Raw genomic sequence first — 13,072 nt, forward strand, 5'->3', positions numbered from 1 at the left:
TCCGTTCATTATCTCCCCAACAGTATTACCCATTCAACTCAATTTTGACATATGGATACATCAAAGAAATGCACAGTTCAAGTTTGAATTTTGTCATGGTTCAATTATTTTTGGCAGAGTTATGCCCCTTTAACTTTGAAAAAAGGAAATTTTCAGTTCCCATTCATTATCTCCCCAACATATTCAATTCAAATTAAAGATATGAATATGTCATAAGAATGCATTGGTCAATTTCGAATTTGGTCATGGTTTGATGATAGCTGACAGAGTTATCCCTCTTGAACTTTGAAAAAAAATCAGAAATTTAAATTTCCGTTCATTATCTCCCCAAAGGTTGTACACATTCAACTCAAATTTGAGTTGAATGATACATCTTAGGAATAAGCAGTTCAAGTTTGAATTTGGTCGTGGTTCAATGATTTTGGACAAACTTATCTTTCTTGAATGTTGGAAAAATTTTGAATTTTCAGTTTCAGCACTCATACTTTTGTGGAAATGTATGTGGCCATTATTTTGGCTACAAATATGCAATATGCAATTTACAAAAGGTTAAGTTTAAATAATTTCAGTGCCTTTAACATTGTATAAAAATGGTTTGTGTTAACATTGAATAGTTTTAAGGGCTTTGAACTTAAAACGAAAAAAATAATTTGTGCAAACAAATTTGGAACTAAATATTATAACATCTGAAATTTTGGCTGCATGTGGGGGCATCCGTGGCATGATGACACATTTCTAGTTCACTCTATCTTTTTAGCTCACCTGTCACAAAGTGACAGGGTGAGCTTTTGTGATCGCTTTTCGTCCGTTGTCCGGCGTCCGTCCGTCCGTAAACTTTTACTTTAAATGACATCTCCTCATAAACCACTAAGCCAATTTCATCCAAACTTCACAGGAATGTTCCTTTGGTGGTCACCTTTAAAAATTGTTCAAAGAATTTAATTCCATGCAGAACTCTGGTTGCTATGGCAACCGAAAGAAAAAACTTTAAATATCTTCTTTTAAAAAACCCAAAGAGCTAGAGCTTAGATATTTGGCATGAAACATCTTCTAGTGAGTGTCTACCAAGTTTGTTCAAATAAAAAAACCTAGGGTCAAAATTGGCCCCGCCCAAAGGGGGTCATTGATTTTCCCTATATGCATAAAGTAAAAACTTAAAAAATCTTCTTTTAAAGAACCCAAAGTGCTAGAGCTTAGATATTTAACATGAAACATGTTCTAATGGGTGTCTACAAAGTTTGTTCAAATAAAAGCCCTGGGGTCAAAATTGGCCCCGCCCCGGGGGTCATTGATTTTTCTTATATGTGTATAGCAAAAACTTAAAAAATCTTCTTTGAAAAACCCCAATAGCTAGGGTTTAGATTGCGACATATAGGGGTTACTTTTGTCGGATTGTTGTTGGCGTCTTTGTTGGTGTCAGCGTCCCCTTAAGCTTATAAGTCAGTCATTATAAGTTGGATTGACTTCAAACTTGGTATGCATGCTTCTTATAATGACCTGAAGTGCATTGCACAAGAACCGGTACGCTGCACTTCTTATCTTTTGAGTTAGGCCAAAAAAAAAAATATGTCTGATTCAGGAAACATTGGTCCAAAAAATTAGGAGGGTAGGGATTTTTTTTTTTTTTTTTTTGGTTGGGAGAATGTCAAAGGAGTCTTGAAACTCCCAAGCACAAAAAGTAGGAGTTCCCTTTGTTAATTTTCATACTGTATTCTTGTCCGGCCCATTTCTCCTAAAGTATAAAAGCTATGGACTTGAAACTTCATAGGATGATAGATCTCATTAAGAAGAAGTGCAGTGCCTAAGAACTGGTGCTCTGCATTTCTTATTTTTTGAGTTATTGCCCTTTGTTAATTTTTGTACTTTATTTTTGTCCAGGCCATTTCTCATAAATTATAAAAGCTAAAGACTTGAAACTTAATAGGATGATATATCTCATTGATAAGAAGTGCAGTGCTTAGAAACTGCTGCTCTGCATTTCTTATTTTTTGAGTTATTGCCGTTTGTTGATTTTCACCTGGCCATTTCTCCTAAACCATATTGTTCACAATGCGACACATCCAGCTCGTGGAGTTCTAGTTTCTTAAGGGATCAACTGCATACTTCAAAATATATGTTCCTTATCACTAACCACATCTTATGTGACAAGGTTGATAACTCTAGCACCAATATTGCACAAATTATCTCCCGATGAACTTAATTTTTTACTTGAGAAATGTTGCTTTTACTATAACTTCTTTAGTTTTAAAGGTATCTACCTCAAACTTCAAAAACATATTCCTTATCATCAACCACATCTTATGTGACAAGGTTCATAACTCTTGAAGCAATATTTTCATATTTGTCTCCCTTTGGACTTAGAATTTTCTTTAAGAAATATTATAACTTCTATATATTTCTTGTCATTACACACATGTTGTGTGACAAGTTTCATATCTCTAGCATGACTATTTCCAGAATAATTTCCCCTTGAACTGGGAATTTATGTTAATAAATTTATTTTTTATGCCACCGCAGCATCTGCGATGCTGTGGCATAGCATCTGCGATGCGGTGGCATATAGCGATTCACCTGTGTGTGTGTGTGTTTGTTTGTTTGTGTGTGTTTATGTTAAATAGATTATATAGTGAACTTAAAAAATCTTCTTGTGAAAAACCACTAGTCCAATTTCAACCAAACTTGGCAGGATTGATCCTTGAGTGAAGGGCTTCCAAAGTTGTTCAAAGAATTTCATTCCATGCAGAAATCTGGTTGCCATGGCAACCAAAAGGAATTCTAAGAATAAATTTAAAAAATCTTCTTGTAAAGACCCAAAAGGCCTAGAACTTAGATATTTTGCATAAGGCATTGTCTGGTAGACCTCTACCAAGATTGTTCAAATTATAGCCCTGGGGTCAAAATCGGCCCCGCCCGGGGGTCATTGATTTTCACTATATGTACATATAGTAAAAACTTAAAATACCTTCTTGTAAAGACCCAAAAGGCCTAGAGCTTAGATATTTTGCATAAGGCATTGTCTGGTAGACCTCTACCAAGATTGTTCAAATTATAGCCCTGGGGTCAAAATCGGCCCGGCCCTGGGGGTCATTGATTTTCACTATATGTACATATAGTAAAAACTTAAAATACCTTCTTGTAAAGACCCAAAAGGCCTAGAGCTTAGATATTTTGCATAAGGCATTGTCTGGTAGACCTCTACCCAGACTGTTCAAATTATAGCCCTGGGGTCAAAATCGGCCCCGCCCCGGGGGTCATTGGTTTTCCTTATATGTATATAGTAAAAACTTATAGTAAAAACTTTAAAAAAAAATTCTTTTAGCAATTGACAAATGCTAGAGGTTAGATATTTTGCATGAACATTGTGAAGTTAACTTCTAGCAAGATTGTTCAAATTATAGCCTTGGGGTCAAAATTGGTTCCGCCCGGGAGTCATTGATTTTCATTATGTTAAAAAAATAAAAAATATTTTTGTCTGAAGGTACAAGGATTAGAGCTTTGATGTTTGCTATATAATATCATCTATAGGTCCTCTACCAAAGTTGTTCAAATTTTTCCCCTGGTGTCAAAATTGGCCCTGCCCGGGGGCAGTGATTCTCATTATGTACACATAGTAAAAATAAAACAAATGTTTTCTGAATGGGAGAAAGCTACAGCTTAGATATTTGACTTGAAATGTTGTTTGGTGGACCTGTATCAAGATTGTTTTGAATTAAACCCTTGGGTCCAAAATTTTGCCTTGCCCAAGGGGACAGTGACCTACTTTCTTGTCCTTTGATGTACAGCAAAGAAATTTTGACCATGTGCCAGAATTCCCGAAATACGTCGGTCGGACGGACATAAATTTTGATCAGGTCCGACTGTCCGGCTTTTATCCAAGCCGCATGTATACAAAATGGCGTTCCTTAAGGTGCCAAACCTGGGAAAAAACGAAAATCTAAGTCAGAGGAGCGCGCAGAACAACAATAAAAGGATGAAAAAATTAGATCTGGGACAAAATTTAATGAAAAATGGAAGCAGGACCATGAATTGTTGGTGTATGACAGGGAGGAGATGAAAATGCGCTGTACAGAATGTGCCGATTTTTACGGCGAAAAAAATAAAACCAAAAAGTGACTTAGAAATACAAACACAAGTTTTTCTTTGATTTTGATCAATTTTATTCGGTCTGACAGATTTCGTTTCGGTCCGACAGATTTTCATGGTTTATCAGACCGAATGTCTGACAGTTTTTTTCAACTTTCAGAAAGTCTGATGTGCACAGTTTTAGTTGTAAAATTGAACTTTGATATCAGGTGACCTAGATTTTGATGTTGTGACCTACTTTCTTGTCATTTGATGTACAGCTATGAAACTTGAACCATGTGCACAGATTAAGATGTAAAGTGAACTTTGATTTCAGCTGACCTAGATTTTGACAAAATGTCTTACTGTGTTGTCCTTTGATGTAGTCATGAAATATAGGCTGTTGTGCACCTGGGTATTTTCATGTGGATATATTTAGTATTTTTAGTGTTATTGCCCTTGACTTAGTAAAAATTTACAATTTTCAACTTGTGTCGCACGTAACTCAATATGTATTTGACCTAGTTTCATGAAACTTTATAGTAATGTTGATCAGCATGTGTAGTTGTGCACCTGGGTATTTTCGTGTGGATATATTTAGTATTTTAGAGTTATTGCCCTTGACTTAGTAAAAATTTACAATTTTCAACTTGTGTCACTTAATTCAATAAATATTTGACATAGTGTCATAAAACTTTACAGGAATGTTGCTCAGTATGTGTAGTTGTGCACCTGGGTATTTTTGTGTGGATATATTTAGTATTTTTAGAGTTATTCCCCTTGACTTAGTAAAAATTTGTAATTATCAACTTGTGTCGCACATATCTCAAAAAGTATTTGATCTAGAGTCAAGAAACCTTACAGCATTTTAGTTGTGCACCTGGGGTTTGGCTTGTCGATTTATTCTGTTTTGTTAGAGTTATTGCCCTTGACTTAGTAAATATTTGCAATTTTCAACTTGTTACACATGTAGCTCAAAAAGTATTTGAACTAGAGTCATGAAACTTTACAGGAATGTTGATCAGCATGTGTAGTTGTACACCTGGGTGTTTTCATGTTGATATGTTTAGTATTTTTAGAGTTATTGCCCTTGACTTCCTAAAAACGATTTTCAACTTGTGTCACATGTAACTCAAAATGTAGTTTCATGAAACTTTACAGGAATGTTGCTCAGCATGTGAATTTGTGCACCTGGGGTTTCACTTGTGGATTTATTTTGTTTTGTCATATTTATTGCCCTTGACTTAGTGAAAACTATTCCATTATATTGTGCTATTTGTTCCTGGAGTGGTTGAATTAGAATCAACCAACTTTACAGGAATAATGATCAACATCACTGTGATGCTATGCATCTGGGGTTTTGCTGTGATGGTATGCACCTGGGGTTTAGCAAGTGGATTTTCTTTCAGTTTTGTTAGAGTTATTGCCCTTGACTTAGTATAAATTTGCAATTTTCAACTTGTTCATGTATAGCTCAAAAAGTATTTGACTTGTAGGCCTGAAAGTTTACAAGAATGTTGGTCAGCATGTGTACTTATGCACCTTAGGCTTTGCTTGTGGATTTATTCAGTATTTGTAAAGTTCTTGCCCTTTACTTAGTAAAAGATTTTTAGTTTTCAACTTGTGGCACATGTAGTCCAAAAGATATTTGACCTAGAGTAATAAGATTGACAGAATAGTGGCGTTTAGGTGCACCCATGTCCTATGGACACATTTCTAGTTCTTATGTTGCAACTTAAAGGGACTCCACTGAGGTTTTTTTTTTCACATGATGGGACTGACAATATTTTTCCTGATAAATGTACCATATGATGTAGGTTGAGACCATTTATCTTTGTGCAAAATTTCAGATCATTTGCGCACTTCGTTTTTCCAGAATAATTATTCCAAATGTAAAAAAATGACCCAAAATGAAAAGCGTTTAAACGCTTTTTACTTAAAACGGGCTAAGAAAAGCATAAAAATATGCTTTTCAATTTTATTTCAAAGTATATCTCTTAACTATCTTTGCATATATTTATGTTTAAAGTACCCCAGCTCATTTATGTAAGCAAATCAAATGTTAAGTTTTTAGGCTTTTAAACCTCAGTGGAGTCCCTTTAAATAGTGTTGTGCAATTATTGTATTTTTTATAGAACTGAATATTGTCATTATTAATATTACATGTTTAGCAAAATAACATACATATTATTTTATTTTAAATTATTCCCAAATTACGATGTCATTCATCACTTATTCTGATACAAGGAGAGATTTATGTGTAAAACTTTCAGAATTCCCAAACTGTAAGCTTCATGTAAGGTATGTGTCACTTATAGAAGAGTTCTGTTTTTATTTTCTAGGTGAATCCTGATTATGACAGTACATTCTTGTTTACGAATGATTTCCCAGCTTTACTAGAGGAAGGTCCTGTCCCAGGTAAAATCATATTTAAATTTCTGTTCAAGAGTAGGAAGTACAGCTGTACAGTCTAACCAATGTCTCATTATCTTGAAAACTATTTATCACAAAGTCTTCATTATTTTTGTGCCCCCACTTTAGTGGCGGGCATTTAGATTTACCCTTGTCCTTCCGTCCTTGCGTCCTTTCACTTTTGTGTCCCACGTAACTCAAAAAGTATTTGACCTAGAGTCATGAAACTTTACAGGAATGTTGAACAGCATGTTTAGTTGTGCACCTGGGTATTTTTGTCTGGATATTTTTAGTATTTTCAGAGTTATTGCCCTTGACTTAGTAAAATTTTGCAATTTTCATCTTGTGTCGCATGTTACTCAAAAAGTATTTGACCTAGAGTCATGAAACTTTACAGGAATGTTGAACAGCATGTTTAGTTGTGCACCTGGGTATTTTTGTCTGGATATTTTTAGTATTTTCAGAGTTATTGCCCTTGACTTAGTAAAATTTTGCAATTTTCATCTTGTGTCGTATGTTACTCAAAAAGTATTTGACATAGAGTCATGAAACTTTACAGGAATGTTGAACAGCATGTGTAGTTGTGCACCTGGGTATTTTTGTCTGGATATTTTTAGTATTTTCAGAGTTATTGCCCTTGACTTAGTAAAATTTTGCAATTTTCAACTTGTGTCGCATGTTACTCAAAAAGTATTTGACCTAGAGTCATGAAACTTTACAGGAATGTTGATCAGCATGTGTTGTTGTGCACCTGGATATTTTCATCTGGATATTTTTAGTATTTTTAGAGTTATTGCCCTTGACTTACTAAAATTTTGCAATTTTCAACTTGTGTCGCATGTAACTCAAAAAGTATTTGACCTTCAGTCAAGAAACTTTACAGGAATGTTGATCAGCATTTGTAGTTGTGCACCTTTGTATTTTCATCTGGATTCATTTAGTATTTTTAGAGTTATTGCCCTTAACTTAATAAATTTTGCAATTTTCAACTTGTGTCGCATGTAACTCAAAAAGTATTTGACATAGAGTCATGAAACTTCACAGGAATATTGATCAGCATGTGCAGTTGTGCACCTGGTATTTTCATCTGGATGTATTTAGTATTTTTAGAGTTATTGCCCTTGACTTAGAAATTTTTTGCAATTTTCAACTTGTGTCCCATGTAACTCAAAAAGGATTTGACATAGAGTCGTTAAACCTTACGGGAAGGTTGCTCAGCATATTTAGATTTGCACCTGGGGTTTTGCTTTTGGATTTATCCAGTATTTGTAGAGTTATTTCCCTTGGCTTAGTAAAAAACCGTTTCATTATGTTGTTATTTGTTCCTTGAGTGCTTGAGTTAGAATCAACCAACTTTACAGGAATAATGATCAACATCACTAAATTACAGGAATAATGATTCACATCACTGTGAAGCTATACACCTGGGACTTTGCATGTGGATTTTTTTCAGTTTTGTTAGAGTTATTGCTCTTGACTTACATTAGTATAAATTTGCAATTTTCAACTTGTTCAAGCATAGCTCAAAAAGTATTTCACTTGTAGGCCTGAAAGTTTACAAGAATGTTGGTCAGCATGTGTACTTATGCACCTTGGGTTTTGCTTGTGGATTTATTCAGTATTTGTTCTTGCCCTTTACTTAGTAAAAGATTTTTAGTTTTCAAAAAATATTTGACCTAGAGTCATAAGATTGACAGAACAGTGGTGCGGTTGGGGCACCCGTGTCCTATGGACACATTTCTAGTGCTTTTTTCCATAATTGAACACTTCCATGTACCCATGAAGTTTCCATAACGAAATTACCAATATTGTGAGTCAAGGGCTAGATGGATGTTTAAAAAATTAACATAAGAGTGTCCTGCAGTCCATCTGTCTGTCTTTCATAAAAACTGTTTCCCTGAGATCACTTTTAAAGAACGTTTCCAACAAATTTACTTAAAATAGAAAAAAGTTGAAACATTAGTTATACTTATTCATCCTGAGTAAAATTGGACCTTTTGATTATCTGTTGTATAAACATAATTTCCTTACTAGGGAGTGAAACTGAACACATTGCTATGATACAGACAAACTAAGAACTCAAAAGATTTAAGTTCATTCATGCCATTCATTCATTCAACGGCATAATTGAATGGCCAATGGCCCTTCAGAATGTTGCTGGGGTTCTTACCATTAAGGGACTTACGGATTGCTTGCAATACTATGATAATTGCTTGTTTATACAGCCATTGTATTTTTTTATGTCCCATATTTACAAGGAACATACCTAAGGTGGTCCTTTAAGTTTGGATGGAGTTTGGGGTTGCTGGGTTCAAGGTAAAGTCTTGCATTAACATGTAAAGATACAAGCATTTGATAAAGTTGAATATTTTTCAAAAAGGAAAACATAACTTTTGAAACATAAGATTTGTGTAAACCGTTTATTTGTTTGCTTTTAGAAGAAGTATAAAAGTGGAGTGTTGCCCCAGCCCGGTAGTGGCTCTTGTTGTTAATTACTTCATTATCCAGGCTTTGATGACTTGAAACACATGTTACTGTTAACCTTTTACCCCATGAGTATATTGCGAAAAATGATCGTTTTCATTGAAAAGCCTCCTGTAACAAGTTCAAACTGCTATGAAACTATGAAAAATGCTTCAATACTGATGAAACTTGGCACAAATGTTGACTATACCATAGCCTCTGTAACAGCATGCTCAATCATAAATTTCCTGTTACCATGGCAACGGGGGGACGTCTCAAAATTGCCAAATATCACTATTTTGCATTGTTTTTTTTCCATCAAAACTGATTTGAAAGTGCTGCAACTTCTCAATGAATTGAGATAGAGTAAAAGGCTTTTCAGCGTCGGTTACTAGTTACCCTAAGATCGACCTGACGCCATTTTAAGCCTGTCACATGTCCAAAATTTTCTTGGCGATGAGGGGGACTGCCACCCCTTTCAAACCCCCCCAAACATCCCCCTTCTGGCAACCCCCTGATGTAACATTTGGATGGGGGTCACTTTTTTAACAACATTTCTCAAATGAAAAACAGTGTTTGGGGCCAAAATAGGACATTTTTTCACTGTTTGAGGCCTCAGAAAAGGGGGGGGGGGGGGCAAAAAGCCGTTGAAACAAGCTTATATAAGGGAAAAGGTTAAAATGATTGATGGTTACTAAAACAAAGATTGAACTTTTGATTGTTTCATGTTTCAGCTACATGTATTATGTGTAAATTGGCTATTGAAGGTTTTTGTATAACTGTTTAATCTTTAGCTCACCTGTCACAAAGAGACAGGGTGAGCTTTTGTGATTGCTTTTTATCTGGCGTCCAGGACAATAGGTAACTGTTCTTTCTCTTTGATGTCATTCATTCCGTAATGCTTTTATGTGGCTATTTTCTTTTGTGTGGCTAAAAAGAACAATAGAGAGAACAATAGAGTAGCCACATTATTACTGTCCTGTTAGAACGTCCAGCAGTCCATCCGTCGTCTGTACACTTTTACTTTAAATGACATCTCCTCATAAATCACCAAGCCAATTTCATCCAAACTTCACAGGAATGTTCCTTTGGTGGTCACCTTTAAAAATTGTTCTAAGAATCCAATTCCATGCAGAACTCTGGTTGCCATGGCAACCAAAAGAGAAAACTTTAAATATCTTCTTTTAAAAAACCCAAAAAGTTAGAGCTTAGATATTTGGCATGAAACATCTTCTACTGAGTGTCTACCAAGTTTGTTCAAATAAAAGCCCTGGGGTCAAAATTGGCCCTGCCCCAGGGGGTCATTTATTTTCCTTATATTCATATAGTAATTCTCTTGTTAAAAGTCAGAAAAGCTCAAATAACTAATGGAAAACGTGAATGAAAAGCTTGCTCAGGGTGAGCTTTTAGGGTCATTGAATGTCCGTTGTCTGTCCTCCGTCCACAATTGTTCGTTAACACTCCAGCGGTCACATTTTTGTCTCAATAATCATCAAACTTGGTCAGGATGCTTGTCTAGGTGATAGCTTGGATTAGTTCGAACATGGGTCATCTAGGATATAAAACTAGGTCACAGGAGCTAAAAATAGAAAAACCTTGTTAACACAATAGCGGTTACATTTTTGCCTCAATCATCATCAAACTCAGGATGCTTGTCTAGGTGATAGCTTGGATTAGTTCGAACATGGGTCACCTAGCATTAAAAACTAGGTCACAAGAGCTAAAAATAGAAAAACCTTGTTAACACTATAGTGGTCACATTTTTGCCTCAATCATCATCAAACTTGGTCAGGATGCTTGTCTAGTTGATAGCTCAGATGAGTTTGAACATGGGTCATCTCGAGTGAAAAACTAGGTCACAGGACCTAAAAATAGAAAAATCTTGTTAACACTCTAGCGGTCACATTTTTGCCTCAATCATCATCAAACTTGGTCAGGATGCTTGTCCAGCTGATAGCTCGGATAAGTTTGAACATGGGTCATCTCGAGTGAAAAACTAGGTCACAGGAGCTAAAAATAGAAAAATCTTGTTAACACTCTAGTGGTCACGTTTTTGACTCAATTGTCATCAAACTTGGTCAGGATGCTTGTCTAGGTAATTGCTGGGATAAGTTGGAACATGGGTCATCTTGGATGAAAAACTAGGTCACAGGAGCTAAAAATAGAAAAATCTTGTTAACACTCTAGTGGCTACTGTTTTGATCCAAATATCCTGTAAGTTGGTCTGAAAGTTTGTTTTGTTGATTTCTAGGTCAAGTTTGAATATGGGTCACCTAGCATTAAAAACTAGGTCACAAGAGCTAAAAATAGAAAAACCTTGTTAACACTATAGTGGTCACATTTTTGCCTCAATCATCATCAAACTTGGTCAGGATGCTTGTCTAGTTGATAGCTCAGATGAGTTTGAACATGGGTCATCTCGAGTGAAAAACTAGGTCACAGGACCTAAAAATAGAAAAATCTTGTTAACACTCTAGCGGTCACATTTTTGCCTCAATCATCATCAAACTTGGTCAGGATGCTTGTCCAGCTGATAGCTCGGATAAGTTGGAACATGGGTCATCTTGGATGAAAAACTAGGTCACAGGAGCTAAAAATAGAAAAATCTTGTTAACACTCTAGTGGCTACTGTTTTGATCCAAATATCCTGTAAGTTGGTCTGAAAGTTTGTTTTGTTGATTTCTAGGTCAAGTTTGAATATGGGTCACCTGGGGTCAAAAACTAGGTCACACTACCCAAATATAGAAAAACCTTGTTTACATTCTTGTGGTCACATTTTTGACTCAATTGTCATCAAACTTGGTCAGTATGCATGTCTAGGTCATTGCTCAAATGAGGTCGAAGATGGGTCATCTCGGATGAAAAACTAGGTCACAGGAGCTAAAAATAGAAAAATTTTGTTAACACTCTAGTGGCTACTGTTCTGATCCAAATATCCTATAAATTGGTCTGAAAGTTTGTTTTGATGATTTTTAGGTCAAGTTCGAACATGGGTCATCTCGGATGAAAAACTAGGTCACACCGCCCAAATATGGAAAAACCTAGTTAACACTCTAGTGGTCACATTTTTGCCTCAATCATCATCAAACTTGGTCAGGATGTTTGTCCAGGTAATTGCTTGGATGAGTTTGAACATAGGTCATCTTGCATGAAAAACTAGGTCACAGGAGCTAGAAATAGAAAAATCTTGTTAACACTGTAGTGGCTACTGTTATGATAAGTATCCTGAAAATTGGTCTGAAAGTTTGTTTTTATGTTTTCTAGATCAAGTTCGAACATGGGTCACCTGGGTTAAAAACTAGGTCACACTGCACAAATATGGATAATCCTAGCTAACAGTGGTCACATTTTTGACTCACCTGTCATGAAACTTGGTCTGAATGCTTGTCTAGGTAATTGTTAGGAAGAGTTTGATGGGTCAGATGAGTGATCTAGGGCCATCATGGCCCTCTTGTTATTAATACTAATGAGTACTATTGGTAGAGTTTTTCATCCAATTATTCTTAAGACTTGATTTCTGACATATTGAAAAATTCCCCTATTAAGAATCTTATGTTAGATATTTTGTTATTTTTGGCAATTGTTTATAACGATAATTTTCAATTTGCATATATATTTATTGTGTTAACAGAGAGTAGTGATGATCCACTGTTCAGATGCAGCGATGCAAAGGGCACTTGCCAGGTGATGTGCTTCCACCCGTGGTCTGATATAACTTTACCAAGAATGTCAATACCAGAAATACGAGTTGTAGTAGACAAATGGGCTGACATCAATGTAGATCTAGGTCAAAAATACTCCTGGGTACAGGTTAGTAATTGTATAATATCCCTACAGCTTATAGTTTTATTAGACAACTGGTAATAGAACATGTAAATCACTGCATGTGCAAAAAAAGTGCAGTACTTTCAAAAAGTCACATAGAGATAAGGAGATATAGAGATTAAGCAATTCTGCAAAATTATTGTTTTTGTTGGGGATTCATTTTTGTTAATTTCTTCTATATGTTAATACAGCTAGCTTACGGAACGTCGGTGGTTCTACTCAGGTGCCAGTTCGTGCCTGAAATAATGCACAGAAAGGCACCTGAGGTCTTCCTCCACCAGTAAAGCTGGAACATCGCGATATGACCTAT

General features: G+C 35.6%; 1 protein-coding gene across 2 annotated transcripts in view; it reads left to right on the forward strand.

The window, feature by feature from the left end:
* LOC132731791 (galactose-1-phosphate uridylyltransferase-like) overlaps positions 1 to 13,072 on the forward strand; it is a 36,896-nt gene that overhangs the window by 4,666 nt on the left and 19,158 nt on the right. For both annotated transcript variants that reach the window (XR_009625930.1, XM_060718049.1), the window contains exons 3-4: positions 6,405 to 6,480; positions 12,569 to 12,747. Coding sequence is in view for 1 of the 2 variants with exons in the window: in XM_060718049.1 (XP_060574032.1) it covers positions 6,405 to 6,480; positions 12,569 to 12,747 (255 nt within the window). In the remaining variant the exon portion in view is untranslated. The remainder of the gene's footprint in view (positions 1 to 6,404; positions 6,481 to 12,568; positions 12,748 to 13,072) is intronic.

This window comes from Ruditapes philippinarum, unplaced genomic scaffold, assembly GCF_026571515.1.
Source record: "Ruditapes philippinarum isolate M1 unplaced genomic scaffold, ASM2657151v2 ctg63_1_1_1_1, whole genome shotgun sequence".
Lineage (NCBI taxonomy): Eukaryota > Metazoa > Mollusca > Bivalvia > Venerida > Veneridae > Ruditapes > Ruditapes philippinarum.